The sequence below is a fragment of the Crinia signifera genome, chromosome 12 (genome assembly GCF_055691185.1).
Source record: "Crinia signifera chromosome 12, ASM5569118v1, whole genome shotgun sequence".
NCBI classification, from domain to species: Eukaryota; Metazoa; Chordata; class Amphibia; order Anura; family Myobatrachidae; genus Crinia; species Crinia signifera.
The window spans coordinates 82403559-82427573 of NC_139228.1; the positions used below are offsets into that span (position 1 = coordinate 82403559).

Genomic DNA, 24015 nt, shown 5'->3' on the forward strand with positions numbered 1-24015 from the left:
CCATACACACAGCGATGTCCGCTAAGCGATCTAGGGTAGGCGGTTTCCCTGTTTATCCATCATCCATCACCCATACACACAGCGATGTCCGCTAAGCGATCTAGGGTAGGCGGTGTCCCTGTTTATCCATCACCTATACACACAGTGATGTGCGCTAAGCGATCTAGGGTAGGCGGTTTCCCTGTTTATCCATCACCCATACACACAGCGATGTGCGCTAAGCGATCTAGGGTAGGCGGTTTCCCTGTTTATCCATCACCCATACACACAGCGATGTGCGCTAAGCGATCTAGGGTAGGCGGTGTCCCTGTTTATCCATCACCTATACACACAGCGATGTGCGCTAAGCGATCTAGGGTAGGCGGTTTCCCTGTTTATCCATCACCCATACACACAGCGATGTGCGCTAAGCGATCTAGGGTAGGCGGTTTCCCTGTTTATCCATCACCTATACACACAGCGATGTGCGCTAAGCGATCTAGGGTAGGCGGTTTCACTGTTTATCCATCACCCATACACACAGCGATGTGCGCTAAGCGATCTAGGGTAGGCGGTTTCCCTGTTTATCCATCACCCATACACACAGCGATGTGCGCTAAGCGATCTAGGGTAGGCGGTTTCCCTGTTTATCCATCACCCATACACACAGCGATGTGCGCTTAGCGATCTAGGGTAGGCGGTTTCCCTGTTTATCCATCACCCATACACACAGCGATGTGCGCTAAGCGATCTGCACTAACCAGTGTTGTTTATGCGATCTGACTAGATTTTGCCGGCATGTGCTAAAGATCTGAGCCGGCGATGGCAACGTGCGTAGCCATCACTAAGGGGTATAGGCACGGAGCGATTTGTGCTTAATTTCTTAGTGATAATAGACCGATCACTTACAAATACTAGGCATTAATCGCCACATGTGTATGCCCTTTATATTGTTTTTTTTTAGTTATGTTTTAAGTTTTTGTTTTTTTGGTACTTGTTTCCTAGCAGGGCGCCCACGATTTTGATCGTGGGCATCGTTAGTAAAAAAAAATCGCGTCGGTCGCGTCGCATGCTGACAAAAAATCGCATGCGATGCGACCGACGCGATTACCGCGATTTCACATAGGGAACAATGTTAAATGTCCCAATTGACCCGATTTCACATAGGGAACAATGTTAAATGCCCCCCCCCCCCCCCCAATTGTTAACGCCACTCCACGATCAATGTCAACCCGAAGCGTGGCGAGCGCAGCGAGCCCGCGAGGGGCGGCGGTACGCGTCCTCCGACCTTTTCATACCCCTACTATCCACTAGGGCGTGGAGTGAGAATAGAATAGTGTGGCGAGCGCAGCGAGCCACCGTGCCCGAAGCGTGGCGAGCGCACGCGGACACCTGTGAAGCCCGCAAGGGGATGTGGATACCTGTGAAGGTATCCGCGTCCCCTCGCGGGGCTCGCTGCGCTCGCCGCGCTTCGGGCTCGGTGGCTCGCTGCGCTCGCCACACTATTCTATTCTCACTCCACGCCCTAGTGGATAGTAGGGGTATGAAAAGGTCGGAGGACGCGTACCGCCGCCCCTCGCGGGCTCGCTGCGCTCGCCACGCTTCGGGTTGACGTTGATCGTGGAGTGGCGTTAACAATTGGGGGGGGGGGGGGGGGGGGGCATTTAACATTGTTCCCTATGTGAAATCGGGTCAATTGGGACATTTAACATTGTTCCCTATGTGAAATCGGGTCAATTGGGACATTTAACATTGTTCCCTATGTAAAATCGCGGTAATCGCGTCAGTCGCATCGCATGTCATTATAATGGCATGCGATGTACATGCGATGCCCGCGATGGGCGCCCTGATAGGAAACAAGTACCGTTTTTTTACATTTTCTTAATGCCATTTTTTACTTGTGCATGCGTGTACTCAGAGAATTGCAGTTTGTTAGATGTTTTTCTTGCCCTTAAATTCTTTTTGTATTAGGAAAGCGAGCCTTGCTCTTATCCGGAAGATGATCCATTTCTGCTCCGAAGCGCTGCTTAAGGAAGTGTGTGACTCGGATGCTGGGCACAATCTACCCACAGTCCTTGTGGAGATAACCGCCACTGTTCTGGACCAGGAGGTGAGTTCTTGCATCTCACATTAAACCTATAAATGTTTTGCTTCTAGGTTAATAATCCACTAGGTAACATATACTAAGGTGGGTTTTCAATGCTGATGATATTTCCAGTACATGGAGATATTGGCCAGCACCTAAAATGGGCGAGACTGGAAGCTGCTCTTTTGAAAAGATGAATTTGCATTCTCAGAAACAGCAGCTCAGTTAGTGATTAGCGTCCGTTTCTGCGGGACAAAGACGTGCATTCGTGGATCATCGTCTTTTCCGATTGTTATCGGAATAAAATGAAAACTATGGGATGCGAATACCATCTATTCTGTGTGGAAACGGACAATATTTTTTCATATTGGAAATATCGGGAACCGTGGATTACCCCCAATGGGATTGCAGCTATTACGTTTCTAACTTTGTTTTCTTTCATATAGGATGATGACGATGGTCACCTTCTAGCGCTACAAATCATCCGGGACCTCGTAGATAAAGGGGACGACCTCTTTCTGGACCAGTTAGCAAGACTTGGTGTTATAAGTAAAGTGTCTACTCTAGCTGGACCTACCTCTGATGACGAGAACGAGGAAGAGCCCAAACCGGAAAAGGTGCGTGAATTTCTTAAAGGGAACCCGAAATGCTAAGGTGGCTCTGGATTCTGTTATCTTCGCTGTGAGCTGGCAGCCAGAGCCGGGCAGCGCTGAAGCGGAGTTCAGCGATCAGCTCTGCGGTAGTGCCCGTCGCTAAGTGGTGGAGACAACAGCAATCCCAAGACTTTTCCGGGTTTGCCAGTCCTGGGCACTGAAGCATAGCCCGGAAAATCCTCGGGAATGCCAGGGAATGGGTTAAGATCCGTGCTTGGAATGTGGTGTTTATTTCTGACCTGTACAATTTTTACTGCTTTGGTTCAAGGCTTCATCATTATTATTTATTTAATTTCTAGGAAGATGAGCCGCAAGATGATGCGAAAGAACTGCAGCAGGGCCGACCATACCACTGGAGGGATTGGTCTGTTATCAGAGGACGGGATTGTTTGTACATATGGAGCGATGCTGCAGCCTTAGAACTATCTAATGGCAGCAATGGCTGGTTCCGCTTTATCTTAGATGGCAAACTAGCCACCATGTACTCAAGTGGGAGCCCAGAAGGAGGCTCTGACAGCTCAGGTAAGTGAGGAATGGCCAGCTTCATCACGGCTTACATGTACATTCATTTATTTTTATCGTGTGTATTCTCACAGCCTATAAATCCTCACTGTTTGTTTGCCTTCGGCACAGAAAGCAGAAGTGAGTTTCTGGAGAAGCTGCAGAGAGCTCGCAGCCAGGTCAAACCATCCACTTCCAGCCAGCCTATTCTGTCCTCTCCTGGGCCAGGGAAGCTGACCGTGGGCAACTGGTCCCTTACTTGCTTGAAAGAAGGAGAGATTGCCATCCACAACTCTGATGGACAGCAGGCAACCATACTAAAAGAGGATCTTCCAGGCTTCGTGTTCGAGTCAAACCGGGGGACCAAGCACTCCTTCACGGCAGAGACGTCACTGGGTAAGGGCTAGTTTGGCTAGATGTGGGCACTATGGTAGTTGTTGGAGTGTGTTATAAATAAATACTGTGAGTATGGAGGTATTCTTCCAGGTATTAATAGTTTGTCTATGGCAGTGACTTTCAACCTTTTTACCTTGCGGCACACTAAATAAGATTTTTAAATTGCCAAGGCACACCATGAGATCCCCACAGGGCAAAACACATTGACCCCCACAGGAAAAAAAACGCCAGTAAATAACAGTTTAAGTTAGGAAGTAAGAGGTGGCTGAAGATTCTGTGCCTGTTTTTTTTTCATGACCTGACTATGACCTAAAGTAATGTTCAAGACCACCGCTGCTCTTATTCTGAAAGCTGCTTTATTATCGAAAAGTACACATTAGAAGATATAGGACACCCTTATACAGGAGCCCCTCAAAGTCTCATCGTAAAGTAGCGGAGAGGTTTTTGAAACCATTTTATAGAGAATTTGGTCAGATGCTCTGGTGGTTCATATGCAGGAATACACTGAATAGTTATCAGACACTGCTCTCTGAGCAGAACCCTGCTTCAGCAATATCTGCACCCCTACCCTGATTTCTGAGGGTTTGGAAGGCAGACTTGTCTTTGCTCTCCACTGCTGAGCTTGACAAGATTTTCTCCCTGGATTTAAAGGTAAAAAGCTGCTTTTTCTATGTCAATGTCCCAATATTAATAGCTCAAGAAGTAAGAACAAATTAGGGATGTGGAGCGCTTGGATCAATTTAAACTAATGAATGTAGTCAATCAGTTGTCTGAAACGACAACGTAAAGCATGCAAAAACAATAACCGGTACTTGTTTCCTAGAACGGCCACAACGATTTAGATCGTTGTGGTCGTAAGATAAAAAATCGGATCGATCGCATCGCATGCGATTTGGTCGCATACGATGCGACCGATCCGATCGACCGATTTTTCACCCGATTTTTTTTTTTTTTTCACCAGATTTGTTTAAATTGCCCCCCCAAATGTTAATAAGTGTGCTAGACCCCACGATAGACGTGAACCCGAAGCGTGGCGAGCGCAGCGAGCCCGCGAGGGGCGGCGGTGCGCGTCCTCCGACCTTTTCATTCCCCTACTATCCACTAGGGCGTGGAGTGAGAATATAATAGTGTGGCGAGCGCAGCGAGCCACCGAGCCCGAAGCGTGGCGAGCGCACGCGTCTAACTTCACAGGTATACGCGTCCCCTCGCGGGGCTCGCTGCGCTCGCCACGCTTCGGGCTCGGTGGCTCGCTGCGCTCGCCACACTATTATATTCTCACTCCACGCCCTAGTGGATAGTAGGGGAATGAAAAGGTCGGAGGACGCGCACCGCCGCCCCTCGCGGGCTCGCTGCGCTCGCCACGCTTCGGGTTCACGTCTATCGTGGGGTCATGGCGGGCACATAAAAAATGTGAAATGGGTCATATTGGCCCATTTCACCTTTTTTATCATTTTTCCCTATGTGAGATGGACTTAATCAAGTCCATCTCATCTTGTGCCATTATAATGGCACAAGACCGACCGATTTCAATGTTAAAAGATTTTTTAACATTGAAGTCTATGGAAAAATCGGGTCAATCGGTCGGTCGCATCGCGGCCGATTTTAATTGGTCGCGACCGACCGATTGACCCGATTTCTGTCAATCAAAGTGAAAAAATTGTAAAAAATCGGCCACATCGTGAGGATCGTGTCCCTTAATTAAGAGCCACGATCACTCACGATTGTGGCCGTTCTAGGAAACAAGTACCCAATAACCTTATAAAGGCAAAATCAATTCATATAAACAGTTACATAGAACATAGATTTATAACAATTATGCACCTCCCGGGGGTGAGTATAGAGGTATTTAGTGGGTGATTTTTGATATCGACACATTTAATTCCTTCTATTGATTGTACTCTACTCAGAACCTTTAGAATCTAATTTCCAATATTCCTCCGTAATAGGAAAGTAGTAGGTCCAGATGACAAATTGACATTGCAACTTAGGGGGTTATTCTAGTTCATTCTTTCTGACAAAATCCTTCTTAGATGGACAAAACCATGTGCACTGCGGGTGGGGCAGATGTAACTTGTGAAGAGAGAATTAGATTTGGGTGGGGTTTTACTTCAAAGTGAGATCTATATTGCAGTGTAAAATAAAGCAGCCAGTATTTTCCCTGCACAGAAACAAAATAACTCACCCAAATCTAATTCTCTCTGCACATTTTACATCTGCCCACCTGCAGTGCACATGGTTTTGTCCATCTAAGAAGGATTTTGTCAGAAAGAATGAACTAGAATAAACCCCTTAGTCGGTGTAGTGCCCACAGTCGGTAAATAGAGAAATATTACCTCCCATGGACATCAGTTGAGTCCTGTATTAACGGGAGTGTCCCGACTTGAAGTTGCTCCTGCAGGGAGATTTGCTACTTCACGTTCCACGGGTAACACATAGCCCGGCAGGGCAGCGGTTCTGCAACCAGACCTGCTAAGTGAGATTCCTTCTCTGAACTAAAATGTAACTCCACAGGTAAAGTCATTACACTTGGGACATCCTGGACTGTCTGGGTCATAGCATGTTCAAGGCTAGGATTCTGATATCAGCAAAGATATATCAGGCTTTTCTTATCAGCATGCAGATTCCTTACCACTCCCCCCACCCCCCCACCCCACTTCCTTACTTCTCAACCCAAAGAGAGTCTTTGGAGTTCAACCCTTTGTTGACCGCATGGTAGTTTTTTCATTCTTTTATTTGGTGGGGCTGAAGTCCTTTAACTGGAAGGCTTAAGGTGCCCACGCACTAAAATTATTATTGATTATCGCACATGCGATGCGTTTTGAACTTTAAAAGTTCGCAGCACAACAGAGTCTTAAAATCTCTGCGTGCAATTTATTGTGCCAGCATGGAAACAGTATTTTCTCACTAAGTGAAGTTTGTGCTTTTTTACTTTTCAAAGAGTTTCAAATGATGATGGGGGTTATCCTTTTAGCAACAATGCTTTCCCGCTGCTGATAGGTTCCCCGGGAGCTATTCTATTCAGATGCGGGCATCCTTTTCCCTGATATCAGGTATTATTAATGCTTACAGGTTCGCTAGGGGGCTGTCCAATGAGCCCTGATAACTGGCACTTATCAAGGATTATGCTTCAGGTGCATAACACCCGGTAACCAGCCTTCTGAGCCCACATAACACATGTTTACAGGATCTTATCCCGAAATCCATGTGTTATCGTACAATAGCAACTCCTTTTTCTGGTGATTAATAATTGGATAGTACGATAAAAAACATCTGTCAAAAATCTGAGTTTTTATTGGACAGAAAATGAATAGTGTTAATTTAATACTCCTCCTAAGTCTCAGACAATTCACCAACAATTGAAATGTGTTGTTGGGTCACAAGAATACAATAAGTAAGCAAATACAATGGTGTAATAATATTTTTTTTTTAAAACGAATAACTTGTGACTATAATTATGTTAATTTACTGTATCATAATAAAGAGATAAAGCCACAAAAAAAAAACTATCCATGTTGGCATGGAGTTGATTTTAAATAGCGTGGCGACCGTAGCGAGCCACCGAGCCCGCAGCGTGGGCGAGCGAAGCAAGCCCCGCAAGGGGACTCAGACGCACGGCGCCATAAAACTACACAAGTACCGATTTTTCTTAAGATCCCGTGTGCGTTCCTATGGAACTTTTGTTAAATCTTCTGATCTTTCGTGCAGCACGTAAGGTCAGAAGATTTAGCAAAAGATCCACGGGAGTGCGCATCGGGCCGATATTGGCCAATTTTCTGTATAAATCGGTCTATATATCGGCCGATTTTACCGGAAATCGGCCAAAAAATCGTGCTTGTGTGTGGGCACCTAGTTCATCTTTAGCCTTTTCTATAGCAAGCTACGTCTCTGATCTGGGGAGTCTGTTGTGTAGGTCTTCTTTGCTAATTTTTCTGAAAGATAGGGTTTTAGATTTAGGGCAAAGTTCCACGAATATACCTTGTAATCCAGGATTTGGAGCTCTATATAACCATGCAGGTGGCCAACCTATGCCGGTAGACAAGTTCCAGGCTGGGAAGCATGTGACCTTGGCTGTGTTGGGTGGCCATCTTGTCTTCTGCACAAATTTCTTAAAGTTTTACCAATTCAACATATAGCTCTGGGACATCCCCATTTATTAGTTAGTCCACCATTAGAATGAATGGTACAATCAGATTTTTCCTGTACTTTAAATGACTATATCCAGTGGGGGGAACTGGATATCTTTGTGCTCTTGTTTTCTGTTCTTTCTCTTGTTAGGGTTCTCTTTCCTATTGTTACAGAACCTTGTTCTCTGGTATTTTTCTCTCTGTGGGCCTTTGTTAGATGTAGTAGTCAGCAGTGGGCCATATGGGATTTAGACAGGGGGGTTCAGCTTTTAAAGGTAGTTTTAAAACTGCCCATGCTACTAATACTGTACTGTCATTTGTACTCCAGTTGTTCCGATGTAGAGGTAAGCAGTAGAAGTTTAATTGCAAACACCCTTATAAAGAATATTACAGTTTTTTTAAAAACTTGTTATAATATTTTGCTTTAGGGTCAGAGTTTGTTACTGGATGGACAGGGAAGAGAGGTAGAAAGCTCAAGTCCAAATTGGAGAAAACAAAACAGAAGGTATTTGACGAACACAAGTTACTGTATGCATGAATATAGTGACCCATTCTACTTTGTTCTGATTTTTTTTTTTTCTGTTTTGATAGGTGCGGACGATGGCAAGGGACTTGTACGATGATCATTTCAAGGCAGTGGAGAGCATGCCGCGTGGTGTAGTTGTTACACTGAGGAATATTGCTACACAGCTGGAGTCTTCATGGGAACTACACACAAATAGACAGGTCAGTATAAGCACGTTGGCCATAACTACACATGTTGGATTTTTTTGTTTGTTTTTCTGTTTGAGTCTGTCTGTGTCGGTTATTCGTTTCTGCAGCCAACACCTTCTTCACTAACCCATAATCCTTAGCCAGCTGCTGATGTAAAAAAAAACAGGCAACTTGTAGGACATTTTCTTTTATTTCACGGCCTAGCGGAACATCTGGAGTTTAGGTTATTATGTTCCTGATTTCATTATTTATTTTCTCTATGGCAGTGCATCGAAGGAGAAAACACATGGAGAGATTTAATGAAGACTGCTCTGGAGAACTTGATTGTGTTACTGAAGGATGACAATACCATCTCTCCGTATGAAATGTGCAGCAGTGGCCTGGTACAGGCCCTGCTCACTGTGCTGAACAATGTAGGTATTTCCAGTACAGAAGATCTCCTTGTTCATTTCAGAGCTTGACACTTAATATAATAATATACCGTTCACATCGCATTTATAACCTGGGTTATTGGTGGATTGACCCGGGTCCAGGTGCATTGTAAAAGTCCTATAACCTGTATTGACCAACCCAGCAGTTCAACCGGTATTCTAAGTAGGGTTAAAGTCGAGTTGACGTGTGTTATAAAGGGTGATCTCGGTTTATTGTGAAATGGTCAGACTTCGGATCAGAATCGGATTAGCGATCAGCATTTTCAACTTTTTCTGGTGCGTGTTTGGGATTTAGTATTTGAAAATTTCTAAATAGTGTAATTGGGGAATATGGAAATAATGGGGTACAAAGGCTATCGCAGGAGTTAACTAAATTCAAGAAATCTTGGGTGCAGGGCACCTTGCTATTGTCTACAACCAACCTTTCTTTCCGCCGCTGTCCGTTGGCCTAGTCAACGACTTTCCGTAGTCTTCTACTATGGAAAGTGGTTCACCCCGGTTGAATATCACGCACTGTGACTGTTGACCACGCCACCAACTCCTCCAACCCCCGTTTGGTGTTGGAGTCATTTTTGATTCCTCCCTCTCCCTCAAAACACACATCCAGTACCTTACGGTCCTACTGTTTCCATCTCAAAATGATCTCCAGTATCAAGGGTCCGGGCCATTAGTTCTACAGTAAAAATGTTGGCAGTCAAAAAGTCAACCACTATTGATCGACCGTAAAAAGGACGACACAAGCAAAAGGTCTAAAAGAGTTTTTCATTTTTATTGTCTATGTTGACATAGGTCAACATTAGAATCTGACTCTTTCACCACTTGAATAATAAAGTATGAACAAGTCGGTAAAATAAATCATGGAAAAACTCATGTTGACCTTTTCATGTATCAACCCTTTGACGGTCTACCGATAGCGGTCGACCTAATGACCGCGTACCCAGTATCGGAGACTTTCTTACCCTGGAAGGAAATCTGGACCCTCATCCACTCAACGAGTCATCTCCTGACTAGTATACTGAAAATGTGGCCTACAGATGGAGCCTTCTTCAGCCAGCTTCTCTGGTTAGCAGTGGTGAGCCATGGCTCACCAAGGCCTATTGTTCTCAGCTGCAATACAATACATAGAACAGTACAGTAGGGGATTAGCGTAGGATTGATTCTGACCGCTCTGGCTCACTTAATCCTATTAAAGGCCTAGATGACGATGGCTCTATCTGTAGGTCAGACTGGCCCACAGGGGTACAGTGGGAAACCCCCAGTGGGCCCTGTTACCGCACCCCCTCTTATCTAGGGATCAGGTTCCAGATTGTGCATTATTTATATATTATATCCTCCAAAGAAGATAGTAATGGCTCAGCACTCACATAAACATGTAGCTTGACCCGGTGCTTACTGCGCTCCGCATGGATAAATAGAGATGTAGAGAAGCGGCACTCGTGGCACGGAAAAAAAAAGACCATGGACGCAAAAGATAGTATTTCAACGTTTCAGTCGTGGCTTCTCGTCACTTCCTGATGAACGACTGAAAGGTGAAATACTAGCTTTTGCGTCTATGGTCTCTTTTTTTTTTTTTCTGTGCCACGAGTGGTCTTTCTTGTCCTGTATTTTCAATCTGTTGGATAACAATCTGGTATCTTTTCCCTATAAAAGTCTCTGAAATGGGAGTCTCCTCCCAACGTGTATTCTCCGAAGGATGTTTGGCAAAGACAAATTGCCATTGCAACAGCTTTTAAAAGTGTATTACATGTATGTTATGTAGGCTATCGTCTGGTCACCATAAAGAATTAGGCCACAGGGGTGGTAAATGAATGTCTTCTGCAGAGGTCCTAGATTTCGATCCTTTTGGTTTCTAATAAAGAGTTAGGCCTCAGTTCCAAAGGCTTTACAGAATTGATATTTTGTGTCCAACTCTGCGGGTTTTAAGCTCAACGACCTCCGTGTGCCCTTTTATAGGGGCAGCTTTGGGATGTGCACATGTTCCCGACATCAGCCAGGAGGATGAATGGGAATACAGGAATTTTATACTAAAATTGAGCCATGTCATTCTTTGTCTCAGAGTGAAGATTTTGATCTGAAACAGGACTGCGGGCAACTTGTGGAGCGATTAAATGTCTTTAAAACGGCATTCAGTGAGAATGAGGATGAAGAAAGGTATGTCTACTATTGAATACTTCGTTTTCTTAAGATGATTTTTTTTTTTTTATTGGCTTTGAATAGTTTTCAGTTCCATAATCTGAGATAAAGGATTATATTTAAAATATACAAACTTTTGATATATTTAAGTTTTTTGTGTGCCTATAAATGTATTGTTGCTAGAACTTGTTTGTATTGTGGCTCATCCCCTGTATAATGTAGCTTTTCCTCTGTACAAACCACAATAAGATATTTTCAGAAAACAGATGTTACGTATCATTTTGCTTAAGTTGTGGACACACGGGCCGATGTGGCGGGGGGAGCGGAGGATGCATTGAGCAGTATGGCCCTCACTCCGAGATAGTACTTCAGTCTATTTCTACATTCGATTCCGATGCCACACATGTCACAATGATCATTTTTCCAGTAACTGCTGTAATAAATGTTTCCGTTCTGAAAACCTTTGTAACTGATGTAAATAGAGATGCCAATAAATGTTCTTATGTCTTCTTCAGTCGCCCCGCCATTGCCCTAGTCCGAAAACTGATTGCAGTGCTCGAGTCTATAGAACGGCTCCCGCTTCACCTGTATGATACGCCAGGATCCAATTACAATCTGCAGGTAAATAAAGTCATTTATAAATGTTGATATCATAAAGGGAGCGGTCACCAGTTCCCTAATTCCAGGGCCATGACTCCTAGTGTAGAACATGGCCCATCCCCGACCTTTTAACTCTGGTCTATTCAAAGTCTGTTACAGATTCAACAGGTTACTTCTTGGGTAGGACAATCCCTTTGACAAACATTTGCTACCTTTTGCATTCTGTGGTGACCTATCCTATTTTTAGAAAGAACCTCAATCTATTTAAACACTTTTAAGTCTGTCCTTTGATCAACAAATGGATCTAAAAGTCACAGGAACCAGCACAAACAATGTAATCCCAAAAAATGATTGAAATGCCAGCTTGTCAATGTGTGATGGTGATATAGGCAGCAGGATCATGTGTGGAAGGCATAGTAGCCATTGCAATGACAGCTGTTTCAGTACGCTCGCACTTCTCAATTTATTTGGTTCTTCACTCAGATCTTGACTCGGAGGCTTCGGTTCAGACTGGAGCGTGCACCTGGGGAGACTTCTCTGATTGACCGAACCGGTCGAATGCTAAAAATGGAGCCACTGGCGACTGTGGAGTCTCTAGAGCAGTACTTGCTGAAGATGGTGAGAATTCATTAGTTGTGGGAATTAATGTTGTTGAGGATATCTGACCAGACTTTGGTAACAGGGCATGGTAAACAGGTGACCCGGGTCATTTGATCCAGATCCCCTTGAAATCGCAGGGAGTTCCAGATCACCAGCGCTTGAAGATCGTCCTCTCCAAGTGCCTGCAGAACAGGAACACTGCACACTGGTGCATTGTGAAAGGGTTTGACCTGGGAATAACCCGTGTCAAGGGAAACTGTTTACAGGGAACTGACCCGGGTTGGAACATGTTCAAAAACCCAGGTTGCCCCCAGCTTTTTTATATAGGAAATGGGGTATTATTGTGATACATGGAATGCCTCGTTACTCTTTGAGATGTTCTCATATTAGGTTTTGTGACCTTCACAGGTGGCTAAACAGTGGTACGACTTTGACCGCTCATGCTTTGTGTTTGTGCGCAAGCTGCGTGAAGGGCAGAGTTGTGTGTTCCGGCACCAGCATGACTTTGATGACAATGGAATCATGTACTGGATTGGGACCAATGCCAAGTAAGTAGTGTTTAACCTACTGCGACCGAGGATCCACCTATTGCTGCTGAGATTTACTTTTTACACTTATTCGCTTTATTTCATGTTTTTCTCTTCTCTTCCTGCATCTTTGCTGAACATACGCATTTTACAATACAGGTCGTGTCTCCCTTATCCGTCCGTGTATTCCAAAAACTGCGGTTTTTCCTGAATATTTTGTTTTTTTGTGGGTTCCCCACCTGTATTTTTCCGTACTTACTGCATCCCCGATATCCCCGGTGGCCTTCGGGATCCTCTTCAGCGGCATCTCCAGTCCCAGGGGTGCATTGCGCAAGTGCGCGCCCTCGCACTTGTGCAATGCGCCCATTGGACCGGAGATGCCACTGAAGAGGATCCTGAAACCCACGCAAGTACAGCGAGAATATACAAACTCTGCACATTTAGGGCCATGGTGGGACTCGAACCCATGACCTCAGTGCTGTGAATCAGTAATGTAACCATTACACCATCTGTACTGCCCAATGGTTGACAATATAGTTGGCATCATAAATTATCTTCTATGCTACATTTTTTCATAATATATTAGGACACCAGCTGCATTGTTTCTATTATCACACGCGCGCACATGTTAAATAAGAAGCAGGAGTATTTATGTATTAGAACATAACATTTTAGCTGCTTTGTCCTGTAGGTTCTCTAGTTTTCTATGTGCTTCTTCTTTAAGTTGGTGACGCTCGCTGGATCCTTACGTCACTTGTTTGTGTCCCTAACCCTTTCAGAACGGCTTACGAGTGGGTGAACCCCGCTGCTTATGGCTTGGTGGTGGTTACGTCATCAGAAGGCCGCAACCTTCCATATGGACGACTTGAGGATATCTTGAGCCGCGACGGCTCTGCCCTTAACTGCCACACCAACGATGACAAGAGCGCTTGGTTTGCTGTTGACCTCGGTCTCTGGATTGTACCATCTGCCTATACCCTTCGCCATGCCCGTGGATATGGCCGCTCTGCACTACGGAACTGGGTCTTTCAGGTCTCCAAGGATGGCCAGAACTGGACTACGTTATATACCCATGTAGACGATTGCAGTCTGAATGAGCCCGGGTAATTAAAATTTCTTGTGAAAAATATCTGGTTTTGGTACCTGTCATCAGAACATGTTTGCATGGGAAAACCCTTTTTACATATGTGCGTGCATTTATATAAAGAGAAATATTACAAGAGACCTGTATAAGAAGTATATCCTTAGCGCCGATTCAGATGGCCGTTTCCACCTACTAAACTGCAGTCGATACTCTTCTTGGTTGTTACGGGCAACATCCTATATCCAAAAATGTCCTCAACAATGTTTGCGAAGGTTGTAAGCCAGTGGTGTCAAACTTATGGCCCTCCAGCTATTGTGGAACTACACGTCCCAGCATGCCCTGTCACAGTTTCAGCAATCCATTATATAAAATCTATGGCAGGGCATGCTGGGACATGTAGTTCCACAACAGCTGGAGGGCCGTGAGTTTGACGCCACTGCTGTAAGCATTTTATGCTTCATTTTCCGTTTTAACAAAGTTACTTACCTATTGTTTGCTGTCCTTAAGCTCTACCGCTACATGGCCGCTGGATACAGCGAGAGACGAAAAGCAGGGCTGGCGGCATGTCCGAATCAAGCAAACGGGAAAGAACGCCAGTGGGCAGACCCATTACCTCTCATTGTCCGGCTTTGAGTTGTATGGTTCTGTGACTGGAGTATGTGAAGACCAGCTAGGTATGTTACTACTGTACACTATATTATAATTTGTCCTTTATAAATACTGCTGCGTTTTATTTTATTTCTTTTTTTATAAATCCTAAAACAAAGGGGTTGGAATTTGAAAGACTATTTAACTACATAATGTAAGTTAGGCTGCGCACTATGGATCTTTCTTTTTTATTTTCAATTCAAAGAAGTTTGTGTATAAATATTGAATCATGACCGTTGATTGTTTGCTACAGAATTTACGATTACTGTTTAAGTTTCCCTTTTGTGTTGATGGAGAACTTTTTGAAATATGAGATAGACGGAGGCAAAGAGTTTCAGCTCCCATAAATTAACCCTTTAGTGCTGCTCCTCAGCCGTTCCTCCTAGCCCACATTCTCCAGTGTCCCTGATGGACACAGAGGAATACAAAATAAACGTTCTCTTAATGCTGTGTAAAATCTGTCATTTCATTGGAAATGTTATTTATTTTACTGTTACAACTATATTTTGTGTACATTGTTTGAGCTAGAACAAGGATTTAGCAGCACAGTTGATTTTCTTGTGGATCTAGTGGATCGTTTATGAGAACAGAACAGAGAAAATGCTCAGTGAATAAATAAAAACATAGTCTATCGTTAGTCCTCTGTACCCGGCATCACAGCAATATTTATAACGTAGCAGAAAGGGTCACAAAAACAGAACATGCAGGTGCCTGTGTTATTTTTCCTTTTATTTATTGCTTTTGGACATAACTGGGGAGCTAATTTGGGGGATTGTACTACAGACCACCTGTAACCCCTCCGACCTCCTCCATGTCTCCGGCAAACAGAAACGCCGGCACAGGCAGACTGGAGGAGTCCTGGAGGTTACAAGGCACAGGCAGGCCCGTCAACACCTCCCACATCCTTTGGACGCCACTCAAAAGGCTGGCCTATCCTGGCAGGTGAGGCTGGTGGGGGAACAGCAGCTGGCACTGTTATCACAATACCATTTGTTTGAACAGCCCTAAAATTCGTATTTCTATCCTATGAGTCAACCTTCTCCTTACGCATTAATCAGTTGTACACCGCCACCAAGTCTTGTTTTTAAACCCCTCACTTTGTTTTAGTTTTAATCGTCCTTATGGTTATCCCAAAAATTCCGTATTTCTTTCGTTTTGTCAGGTAAGGCAGCCAAAGAAGCCGAAGCTAACCTGAGACGCCAGCGGCGGCTAGTGCGTTCCCAAGTTCTGAAGTATATGGTGCCTGGCGCTCGAGTGATTCGCGGCATTGATTGGAAATGGCGAGACCAAGATGGCAGCTCCCAGGGAGAAGGCACAGTCACGGGAGAGCTGCACAATGGTAAGCTGATCATATTCCTGTGTATCCAAGTTGTACGCCGTAGTTCTTTTTAGCAGATCACCATGAGCTAGGTTTGCCCGTTGTGGTGAAACAGTCGGTCATTAATCCGGGGGATTCTAGCATTACTACATATTTCTGTGGATTTAGTAAACTTGTGACCTCTTTCTTTTTCCATCTACTTCGGCCTCAGCCGCTTTTCTGCTTGCAGCAAAACAAATTGAGATTTTTTTTTTTGCTTTTTTAAAAATGTGAAATTTAAAATTTCAAATTGGATTTCAGATCTTTTCTGATTAGAATGTTGTTATATCTGGTGTCAAGGCATGAAACATTTATTGAAATGACCATTCCGCTTTTGTACGTGTGCTTGCATATCTGTGATGGGGTAATATCTTAAATACCGCAATCGGGTTTGAGTGCTTGCTATTGCTTTTTGCATAATTCCAATCAAATCCTTTTTTTTTTTGCTATCTGCTCTTCCATCTTACACGCTGCTATCCCTTTCCAGGCTGGATTGATGTCATTTGGGATGCCGGTGGCTCTAATTCTTACCGCATGGGCGCGGAAGGAAAATTTGACCTGAAGCTGGCCCCAGGTTATGACCCAGATACTGCGGCGTCATCCAAACCTGTTTCATCCACTGTTGCAGGCACACCACCTTCCTGGAGCAGCCTCGTGAAAAACAACTGTCCTGACAAAGCTCCTCCCCATTCCTCCTCCACTTGCACAGTTGCCGGGGGTGTGACCGGCTCCTGTAGTCGCAAGGGGAGTAGTAGTTCCGTCTGCAGTGTGGCAAGTAGCAGTGATGCGAGTCTGACCTGTGCCAAGACAGAGAGGAGGGCAGACGAATCAGGTTCTGACCTACACAATGATCCCATCCTGGTGCTGTCTTCTAATCCGATAGTCCCTGGATCTTCCACATGCCCTCTAGGGGGGGAAGTGGTGATTGAAGGAGGAGAGCGAAAGACAGGGGATACCCCAGCCATATCTATGGGTATGGTGAGCATCAGCTCCCCTGATGTCAGTTCTGTGTCAGAACTCAGCAACAAGGAGGCTGCTGTTCCCCGGCCACTGGGGTCATCCACCAGCAACAGGCTTTCAGTCAGTTCGCTCCTGGCTGCAGGGGCTCCCATGAGTTCCAGCGCTAGTGTTCCCAACTTGTCATCCCGTGAGACCTCCAGCTTGGAATCCTTTGTCAGGAGAGTTGCAAACATTGCCAGGACGAATGCAACAAACAACATGAACCTTAGCCGGAGCAGCAGTGATAACAACACCAACACTCTGGGGAGAAATGCCGTCAGCTCTGCCAGTGAGTATCCGTATTTGGGATATGTACTAGAACTGTGCCATCTGCCATAACCGAGACATAGGGGGAAATTTACTGAGACGAGCGTTACCACAAATATGTACTTGTTGGTGGGGTAATGTACACAGTGATAACTGTGAATGTGGGTTAAGCAATAAAGTTATTAATTTGTGTTTTCTCCCTCTCTATCTCCCCCCCCCCCCCCCCCCCCCCCCAGCCTCTCCACTAATGGGAGCCCAGAGTTTCCCTAATTTGACCACGACAGGAACTACATCCACTGTTACAATGTCCACTTCTAGCGTCACCAGCAGTAACGTGGCAACGGCTACTACAGGCCTTTCTGTTGGCCAGTCTCTTAGCAATACCCTGACCACCAGCCTTACATCCACCTCCAGTGAGAGTGACACTGGCCAGGAGGCAGAGTATTCCCTATACGGTATGTATTTCATTCCATAACTGAAAATCATGTGACTGGAGAAGTAGCATTTGCTTTGATGCGTGCATAGTAGTTTTAAGGCGGCTTTCTATCTGTGGCGTTATTTTCGATGGTGGAAATAGCGGCACTTGCCTATTCAATGCTGCCGTTGAAGGCTTTCAGATTCTGCGTTTCTTAAAGTTGAATATGAGTTGTCGGAAACGGCCTGTAATTGTCGAATTTGTGGCCAATTCAGACAACTTAGCATCCATTTCCGAAATAAATGCAGCCGTTCCGACAGTCAACAGTTGCAACATTTGAATACCGACTTTTAGTCAGTCGGAACGGGTCAAAAACGGCAGTGAATGCGACTGTCTGGAACGTCCCGACAGTCAGATTCAGGATTGATTATTGTATGTCAATTGATGAAACTCCGAAGTGTCCTAACTTTACCTCTTCTCTTGTCATCTTGTGGTCTACAGATTTCTTGGACAGCTGTCGGGCAAGCACTCTCCTGGCTGAGCTTGATGATGATGAAGATCTTCCAGAGCCAGATGAAGAAGACGATGAAAATGAGGATGACAACCAGGAGGAACAGGAGTATGAGGAAGTAATGGTGAGTCCACAGCTCCTAAGTTATTAAGCACTTAGATGGATGCTTTTGAGAGCAGTGGTTCCCAACCCTGGTCCTCGAGTACCCCCAACAGTGCAATTTTTCTAGGTCACCCGGCAGGTGCACTCATTATTCAGGCACATTTGAAAAGATCCAAAGGTGGAGCCAATTATGTCACTTGTGATTCTGTGTGGAGACCTGGAAAACGTGCATTGTTGGGGGTACTTGAGGACCAGGGTTGGGAACCACTGTTTTAGAGTAATGTGTGTGTTTTTCTCTGGCATATTCCTACACTACTGAACTACTACTACAATAATTCTTTGCTTTCCTGGACAGGAGGAAGAGGAGTACGAGACAAAAGGTGGAAGACGCAGAACATGGGACGATGACTACGTATTGAAGAGACAGTTCTCAGCGCTTGTCCCAGCCTTCGATCCTCGTCCTGGGAGAACCAACGTCCAGCAGACCACAGACTTGGATATACCAGCTCCAGGTAACTACTAATAGTAGAGTAACCTAGAACATTATGTATGTGATGAACTTACACGATGATGGGCAGGGAATATGCATTCCTTGTGATACCTCCTTTTTTGTCTATTATTCTAGTATTTTTTTTTTTTTTGGTACTTATGAGTTATCTGGGCGCCCGATTTTTTGATTGTATGCCTTAAGTTAAGGCATACAATCAGATGCGATGCGATGCGATGACCCGATTTTTCCATAGGAATCAATGTTAAAATGGACAGAGTCCATTTTAACATGGAATTCAATGGGAAAAAGGGGTCCTCTTCATACCCCTACTATCCAAGTGGGCATGGAGTTGGATATAAACCTGTGGCGAGCGTAGCGAGCCACCGAGCCCGAAGCGTGGCGAGCGGACGGTATTCTATGTCCCCTCGCGGGGCTCGCTACGCTCGCCACGCTTCGGGCTCGGTGGCTCGCTACGCTCGCCACAGGTTTATATCCAACTCCATGCCCACTTGGATAGTAGGGGTATGAAAAGAACCCCTTTTTCCCATTGAATTCCATGTTAAAATGGACTCTGTCCATTTTAACATTGATTCCTATAGAAAAATCGGGTCATCGCATCGCATCCGATGGTCGCATGCGATGCGATGCGATGTGCCCGATCCGACCCGATTTAGAAATCGGGCGCCCGGATAACTCATAAGTACCTTTTTTTTTTTTTAAATATGTTTATTTAGGACAAACAATGGGGGATACAAACAAGGTAAACATCTAGATCTGCACATATGCGTATGAATGAGGCCCCATCTCAGATAGGCCAGCATCCGAAACAAATCTAACAAACAAACGCGTTTGACCACAAGTGATGTGAATGGCAGGTTAGGTGTATCTGGTGGGTACGGTACTCTCACCCTGTGGTCCGAACGCTACATATGAATTATGCAGATCCAAAAAAGGCTAGTAGCTAACACATCATAACTTTTATCCTAACTTTTTTAACTTTTTCTAAATGGTGGAACATATAAGACAAAAAAAGAAAAAGGGGGAGGGGGGAGGCTTGGGAGGGGAAGGGGGGGGGGTGTAGCTGTTACACATTCTTCGGTGAGAGTCTCCTCGTAGAAGAGGTTATAATGAGTTTTCTGGAATTTTCAGGAGTTTACACATTTCCCTTCTGTGGGTGGGAGGGCGGCTATTGATAAAGGGGGCCCAAATCGAGCGGAATTTCGCGTTGGAAGCGGGGGGTGGAGTTCCCCAAAAGATCATATTTGTCATAGTAAAGATATTTTAATAGCAAGGTCTCCACCTCCGTCACCGTTGGCACCTGAGGTTTTATCCAGTTATTGAGAATGACCTTTTTGGCCACCGTGACCAGGAGGGTTAGTATGGGTATAAGTCTAGTGGAAGGGGGAGGTATGGGCCATGGATTATTCTAGTATTTTAACTAATATGTGGGGTGGGGGATATTGGTAACCAGGAATTGATACGGTATTGGTTTAGTGTTCCAATGTATAGGTTAAATCAGGTCGACATGGTTAAAATATCTCAATATACAAATACCTTCATAACTGCACTGTGGAAGATCTCCCTTCTACTCCATGATGTGGTATTATGCCATATACATGAAAGATAATCATCCACAGCAGTGTAATGGTGTGTACACACGGTGAGGTAAGTATACCACCCTGTCGGCATTCCCTCCTTGGATGTATTCTGACTGCCGGTCATCCGTATGTCTCTTGGTAGTAAGAGCAGGGATAAACTGTCCAGTATTATGAGAGCTTCTTATAATGGAGTCCTGTAATCGATACTGAATGCTCTGCGATAAATGTGGAATATTATAAAGTCCTCTGTGTGTCACTGGAGTGTTGTACTGAGTCCTCTGTGTGTCACTGGAGTGTTGTCCGGAGTCCTCTGTGTGTCACTGGAGTGTTGTCCAGAGTCCTCTGTGTGTCACTGGAGTGTTGTCCTGAGTCCTCTGTGTGTCACTGGAGTGTTGTCCTGAGTCCTCTGTGTGTCACTGGAGTGTTGTCCTGAGTCCTCTGTGTGTCACTGGAGTGTTGTCCTGAGTCCTCTGTGTGTCACTGGAGTGTTGTCCTGAGTCCTCTGTGTGTCACTGGAGTGTTGTCCTGAGTCCTTTGTGTGTCACTGGAGTGTTGTCCTGAGTCCTCTGTGTGTCACTGGAGTGTTGTCCTGAGTCCTCTGTGTGTCACTGGAGTGTTGTCCTGAGTCCTCTGTGTGTCACTGGAGTGTTGTCCTGAGTCCTCTGTGTGTCACTGGAGTGTTGTCCTGAGTCCCCTGTGTGTCACTGGAGTGTTGTCCTGAGTCCCCTGTGTGTCACTGGAGTGTTGTCCTGAGTCCCCTGTGTGTCACTGGAGTGTTGTCCTGAGTCCCCTGTGTGTCACTGAAGTGTTGCACCCAAGCAAATATGCCGTCTCGGTGCACAAACCTTTGTGATTTACAAACAAACAAATGTGACACATAATTAGGTCTTGTGGTTTTTAGAGAAATAGAACGAGGGCTTGAATATCCTGTTTGGATCAGTAGGAGTTGCGTCATTTGAAGTCATTGCTTATTCATTGCAGGTACTCCCCACTCAGAGCTGCTGGAAGAAGTTGAATGTGCTCCTGCTCCCAGGCTCTCTCTCACTTTGAAAGTGACCGGTCTGGGAAATGGGCGTGAAGTTGAGCTTCCACTGAGTAATTTCCGCTCCACCATCTTCTACTATGTTCAGAAGCTGCTGCAGTTTTCCTGCAATGGATCTGTCAAATCGGACAAACTGCGGAGGATATGGGAACCCACATACACGTAAGGAGGACAATCTTTCTCTTTGAGCTCACTAGAGCGTTTGCTGAAGACTGGATTACTTTAGAGAAGGAAGTAAAGGTCTATTAATTAGAAGATACAACAATAAATTAAATAGCCTTTATTTTTTTTGACCACTGTGAAGTAAATGAAACTGAATAATGGAGGAGAGTTGGGACCTAGGACCTTATTCTGGTTGAAATTAGCAGCTCTGCTTGCCATTTAAATGCCGGCTGGGCGTTCCCACACTGCTAGGTGCGAACGGCAGGGGAGCGTGCCAACTAGAATCACCCCCCTAGTGCAATGGAAATCCAACAATATACGCCGCACTACTTTGTTCCCTCAGAGCTGTGATGTTCAACCGTTTTTAACTCGTGGCACACCGAACAATATTTAAAAGCTGCAAACACACCGTCCGTTCCCCACAGGAAAAAACAAACCAAAAAAAACACATACATGGGCCTGCACAGAGAGAAACCACATACGTTGACATAAGGTTTTCTCTACAGAAAAAAAAAAACATTGCACCATATAATTGCATATAATTTCATTGCTTCTCACATAAACCACATGGCCCCCTGGCAACTTTGCAACCGGTAGCTAAACCTGCCTTAAATGTTTGTGAGCTTCCCGACCATTACACCTCTGGTAAGTGAACGGAGGATAAATCTATTAATGAACAGGGTATTTATATAGTAACAGTATGCAGTGATTTATATTGTATCAGCTGTCTATAAACTGCTTCCACTTTATTCCATGAACAGAATAATGTACAGGGAGATGAAGGAATCCGACAAACAGAAGGAGTCCGGCAGATTGGTGAGTGTCAGCTCGTACTACGTTACACAATGTGACAAGGACCTAATAAGCTTCAATGAGAGGTTATTCTTTGGGGCAGACATTCTAGGATGGTAATTACTACCATTTTGTAGGATTACCTGTTAGAAGGGCAATTGGTTGCAGTGATTCCGCTTTGTCGCACAGGGTGTACAAATTGCACAGAATAAAATGGCACGGGAGCCTCATTGCTCCTAACATATCCCGGAATATGAAATCCTGTGCCTATTAACAGTCTGCTTTGTGAAACGGAGGAGTGGGGAACTTTGGCTCTCCTGCTCTTGTTAAACTACACTTTCCAGCACGCCCTGCTACAGTTTTGCTATTTAACCATTCTAAAACTGTTGCAGAGCATGCTGGGATGTGTAGTTCAACAACAGGTAGAGAGCCAAGGTTCCCAATCCTGGGCCTAGGTGAAGCAGCAGTACTAATAAAATTTGGCAGCTGCTCCCTGCATCTTGGTGTGTGTTACTTCTCAATGTGCTTAGACGTAAGATGTACAGCAATCTAGGGGTGTTTATCATGCAAGAAGACAATTCCATTCAGTTTCCAGTAGTAGAGCAGATCTGTCCAGCTGTGAGATGTCCCCTTAATGCCGCATTCCCTTCTTCAGGGCTGCTGGTCCGTGGAACATGTGGAGCAGTCACTGGGTACAGATGCTTTGCCAAAGAATGATCTGATCACGTATCTGCAGAGGAACGCAGATCCTAACTTCTTGCGGCGCTGGAAACTGACTGGAACTAACAAGAGCATCCGAAAGAACCGCAACTGCTCCCAGCTTATCGCCGCTTACAAAGTAAAGCGGGTTGGGGTTGGCTTGATCATTGAGATGTTTCAGAATTGGTGGGAAAGTAGATAACATTTCAGATTAAGTGCCTATACATGCTGCAGATTTTACAGCCAATTTTGCCTTTTAATTAGAATATTGCAGCCTTTATGGGTCTGCAAAAAATGTATTTTTTTCCTAATTGGAATAGATTACTTTGATTTAGATTTATAGTAAATCCAGTGGGAACATGTGTGCATTGTATCCTGTTATTGTCTAACTGGCTAAGTAGTGCCTTTTTGGGCCGGATAGATGTGCCGAGTGCATCCTGCGTGGTCACACGGGGTACTCCACCTCAGCTGCAGTCTGATTGACAGGCTGCCAGAGTTTGGGGCTGGGGGTGATCAGAGGTGGGCGGTGGTCTTGAAAGTGAGGGTGTGTCTTCCCGTTTTCTGGGCCTGGCCAGATCTACATCTTCTGATGCAGATTTCCTGTCACCGACATCGTGAACAGCCCAGCCATCCCCCGTAACCTGCGAGTTTCTCAGATACAAGTGATTTGATGCCGCGTCTTTGGAGACAGCAGCTGGTCACCCAAGCATGCAGGACTCGAGGCTTCTATTTACACAAGACTCCCCGTGCTACTTTTGCATATTATCATTACAGCAGCTGCATTCAATGACTTATCTGCTGTGCGAAATGCATCCATTTTTGGAATCAGGCCCCAGATAGTTTAGATTTGGATATAATTTTGCATGTACCGTAGATCGGGCTACTCGATTAGATGGATCGTCCATTATGGCCAGCTCAGCTATGGACTTCTAATAACTACTAGAAGAACATGATGACCAAGAACTTACTGATGTTTTTGTTTTGTCATCTTTAGAGCACAAACTCCGAGGACACTTGTGTATGTGTGTGTGTGTGTATGTATGTGTGTTTTTCTATCTGTTTTTCTTTGTGGGGACAAGATTGCGTATTGTGTGTTGTGAGAGAA

General features: G+C 44.9%; 1 protein-coding gene across 7 annotated transcripts in view; it reads left to right on the top strand.

Moving 5' to 3' along the window:
* The window catches only part of HECTD1 (HECT domain E3 ubiquitin protein ligase 1), a 73543-nt gene that overhangs the window by 39231 nt on the left and 10297 nt on the right, over nt 1-24015 (top strand). The window contains exons 11-32 of one of the 7 annotated variants that reach the window (XM_083166773.1): nt 1951-2089; nt 2512-2682; nt 3018-3240; nt 3352-3615; nt 8168-8244; nt 8331-8465; nt 8720-8866; nt 10941-11035; nt 11533-11638; nt 12101-12235; nt 12626-12765; nt 13524-13847; nt 14336-14502; nt 15305-15418; nt 15639-15815; nt 16321-17121; nt 17336-17554; nt 18016-18149; nt 18483-18639; nt 21197-21419; nt 22181-22235; nt 22867-23049. In XM_083166773.1, coding sequence (XP_083022899.1) covers nt 1951-2089; nt 2512-2682; nt 3018-3240; nt 3352-3615; nt 8168-8244; nt 8331-8465; nt 8720-8866; nt 10941-11035; nt 11533-11638; nt 12101-12235; nt 12626-12765; nt 13524-13847; nt 14336-14502; nt 15305-15418; nt 15639-15815; nt 16321-17121; nt 17336-17554; nt 18016-18149; nt 18483-18639; nt 21197-21419; nt 22181-22235; nt 22867-23049 — 4186 coding nt within the window. The remainder of the gene's footprint in view (nt 1-1950; nt 2090-2511; nt 2683-3017; nt 3241-3351; nt 3616-8167; nt 8245-8330; nt 8466-8719; nt 8867-10940; nt 11036-11532; nt 11639-12100; nt 12236-12625; nt 12766-13523; nt 13848-14335; nt 14503-15304; nt 15419-15638; nt 15816-16320; nt 17122-17335; nt 17555-18015; nt 18150-18482; nt 18640-21196; nt 21420-22180; nt 22236-22866; nt 23050-24015) is intronic. The other 6 variants (XM_083166775.1, XM_083166776.1, XM_083166774.1 and 3 more) reach the window with 6 other exon arrangements.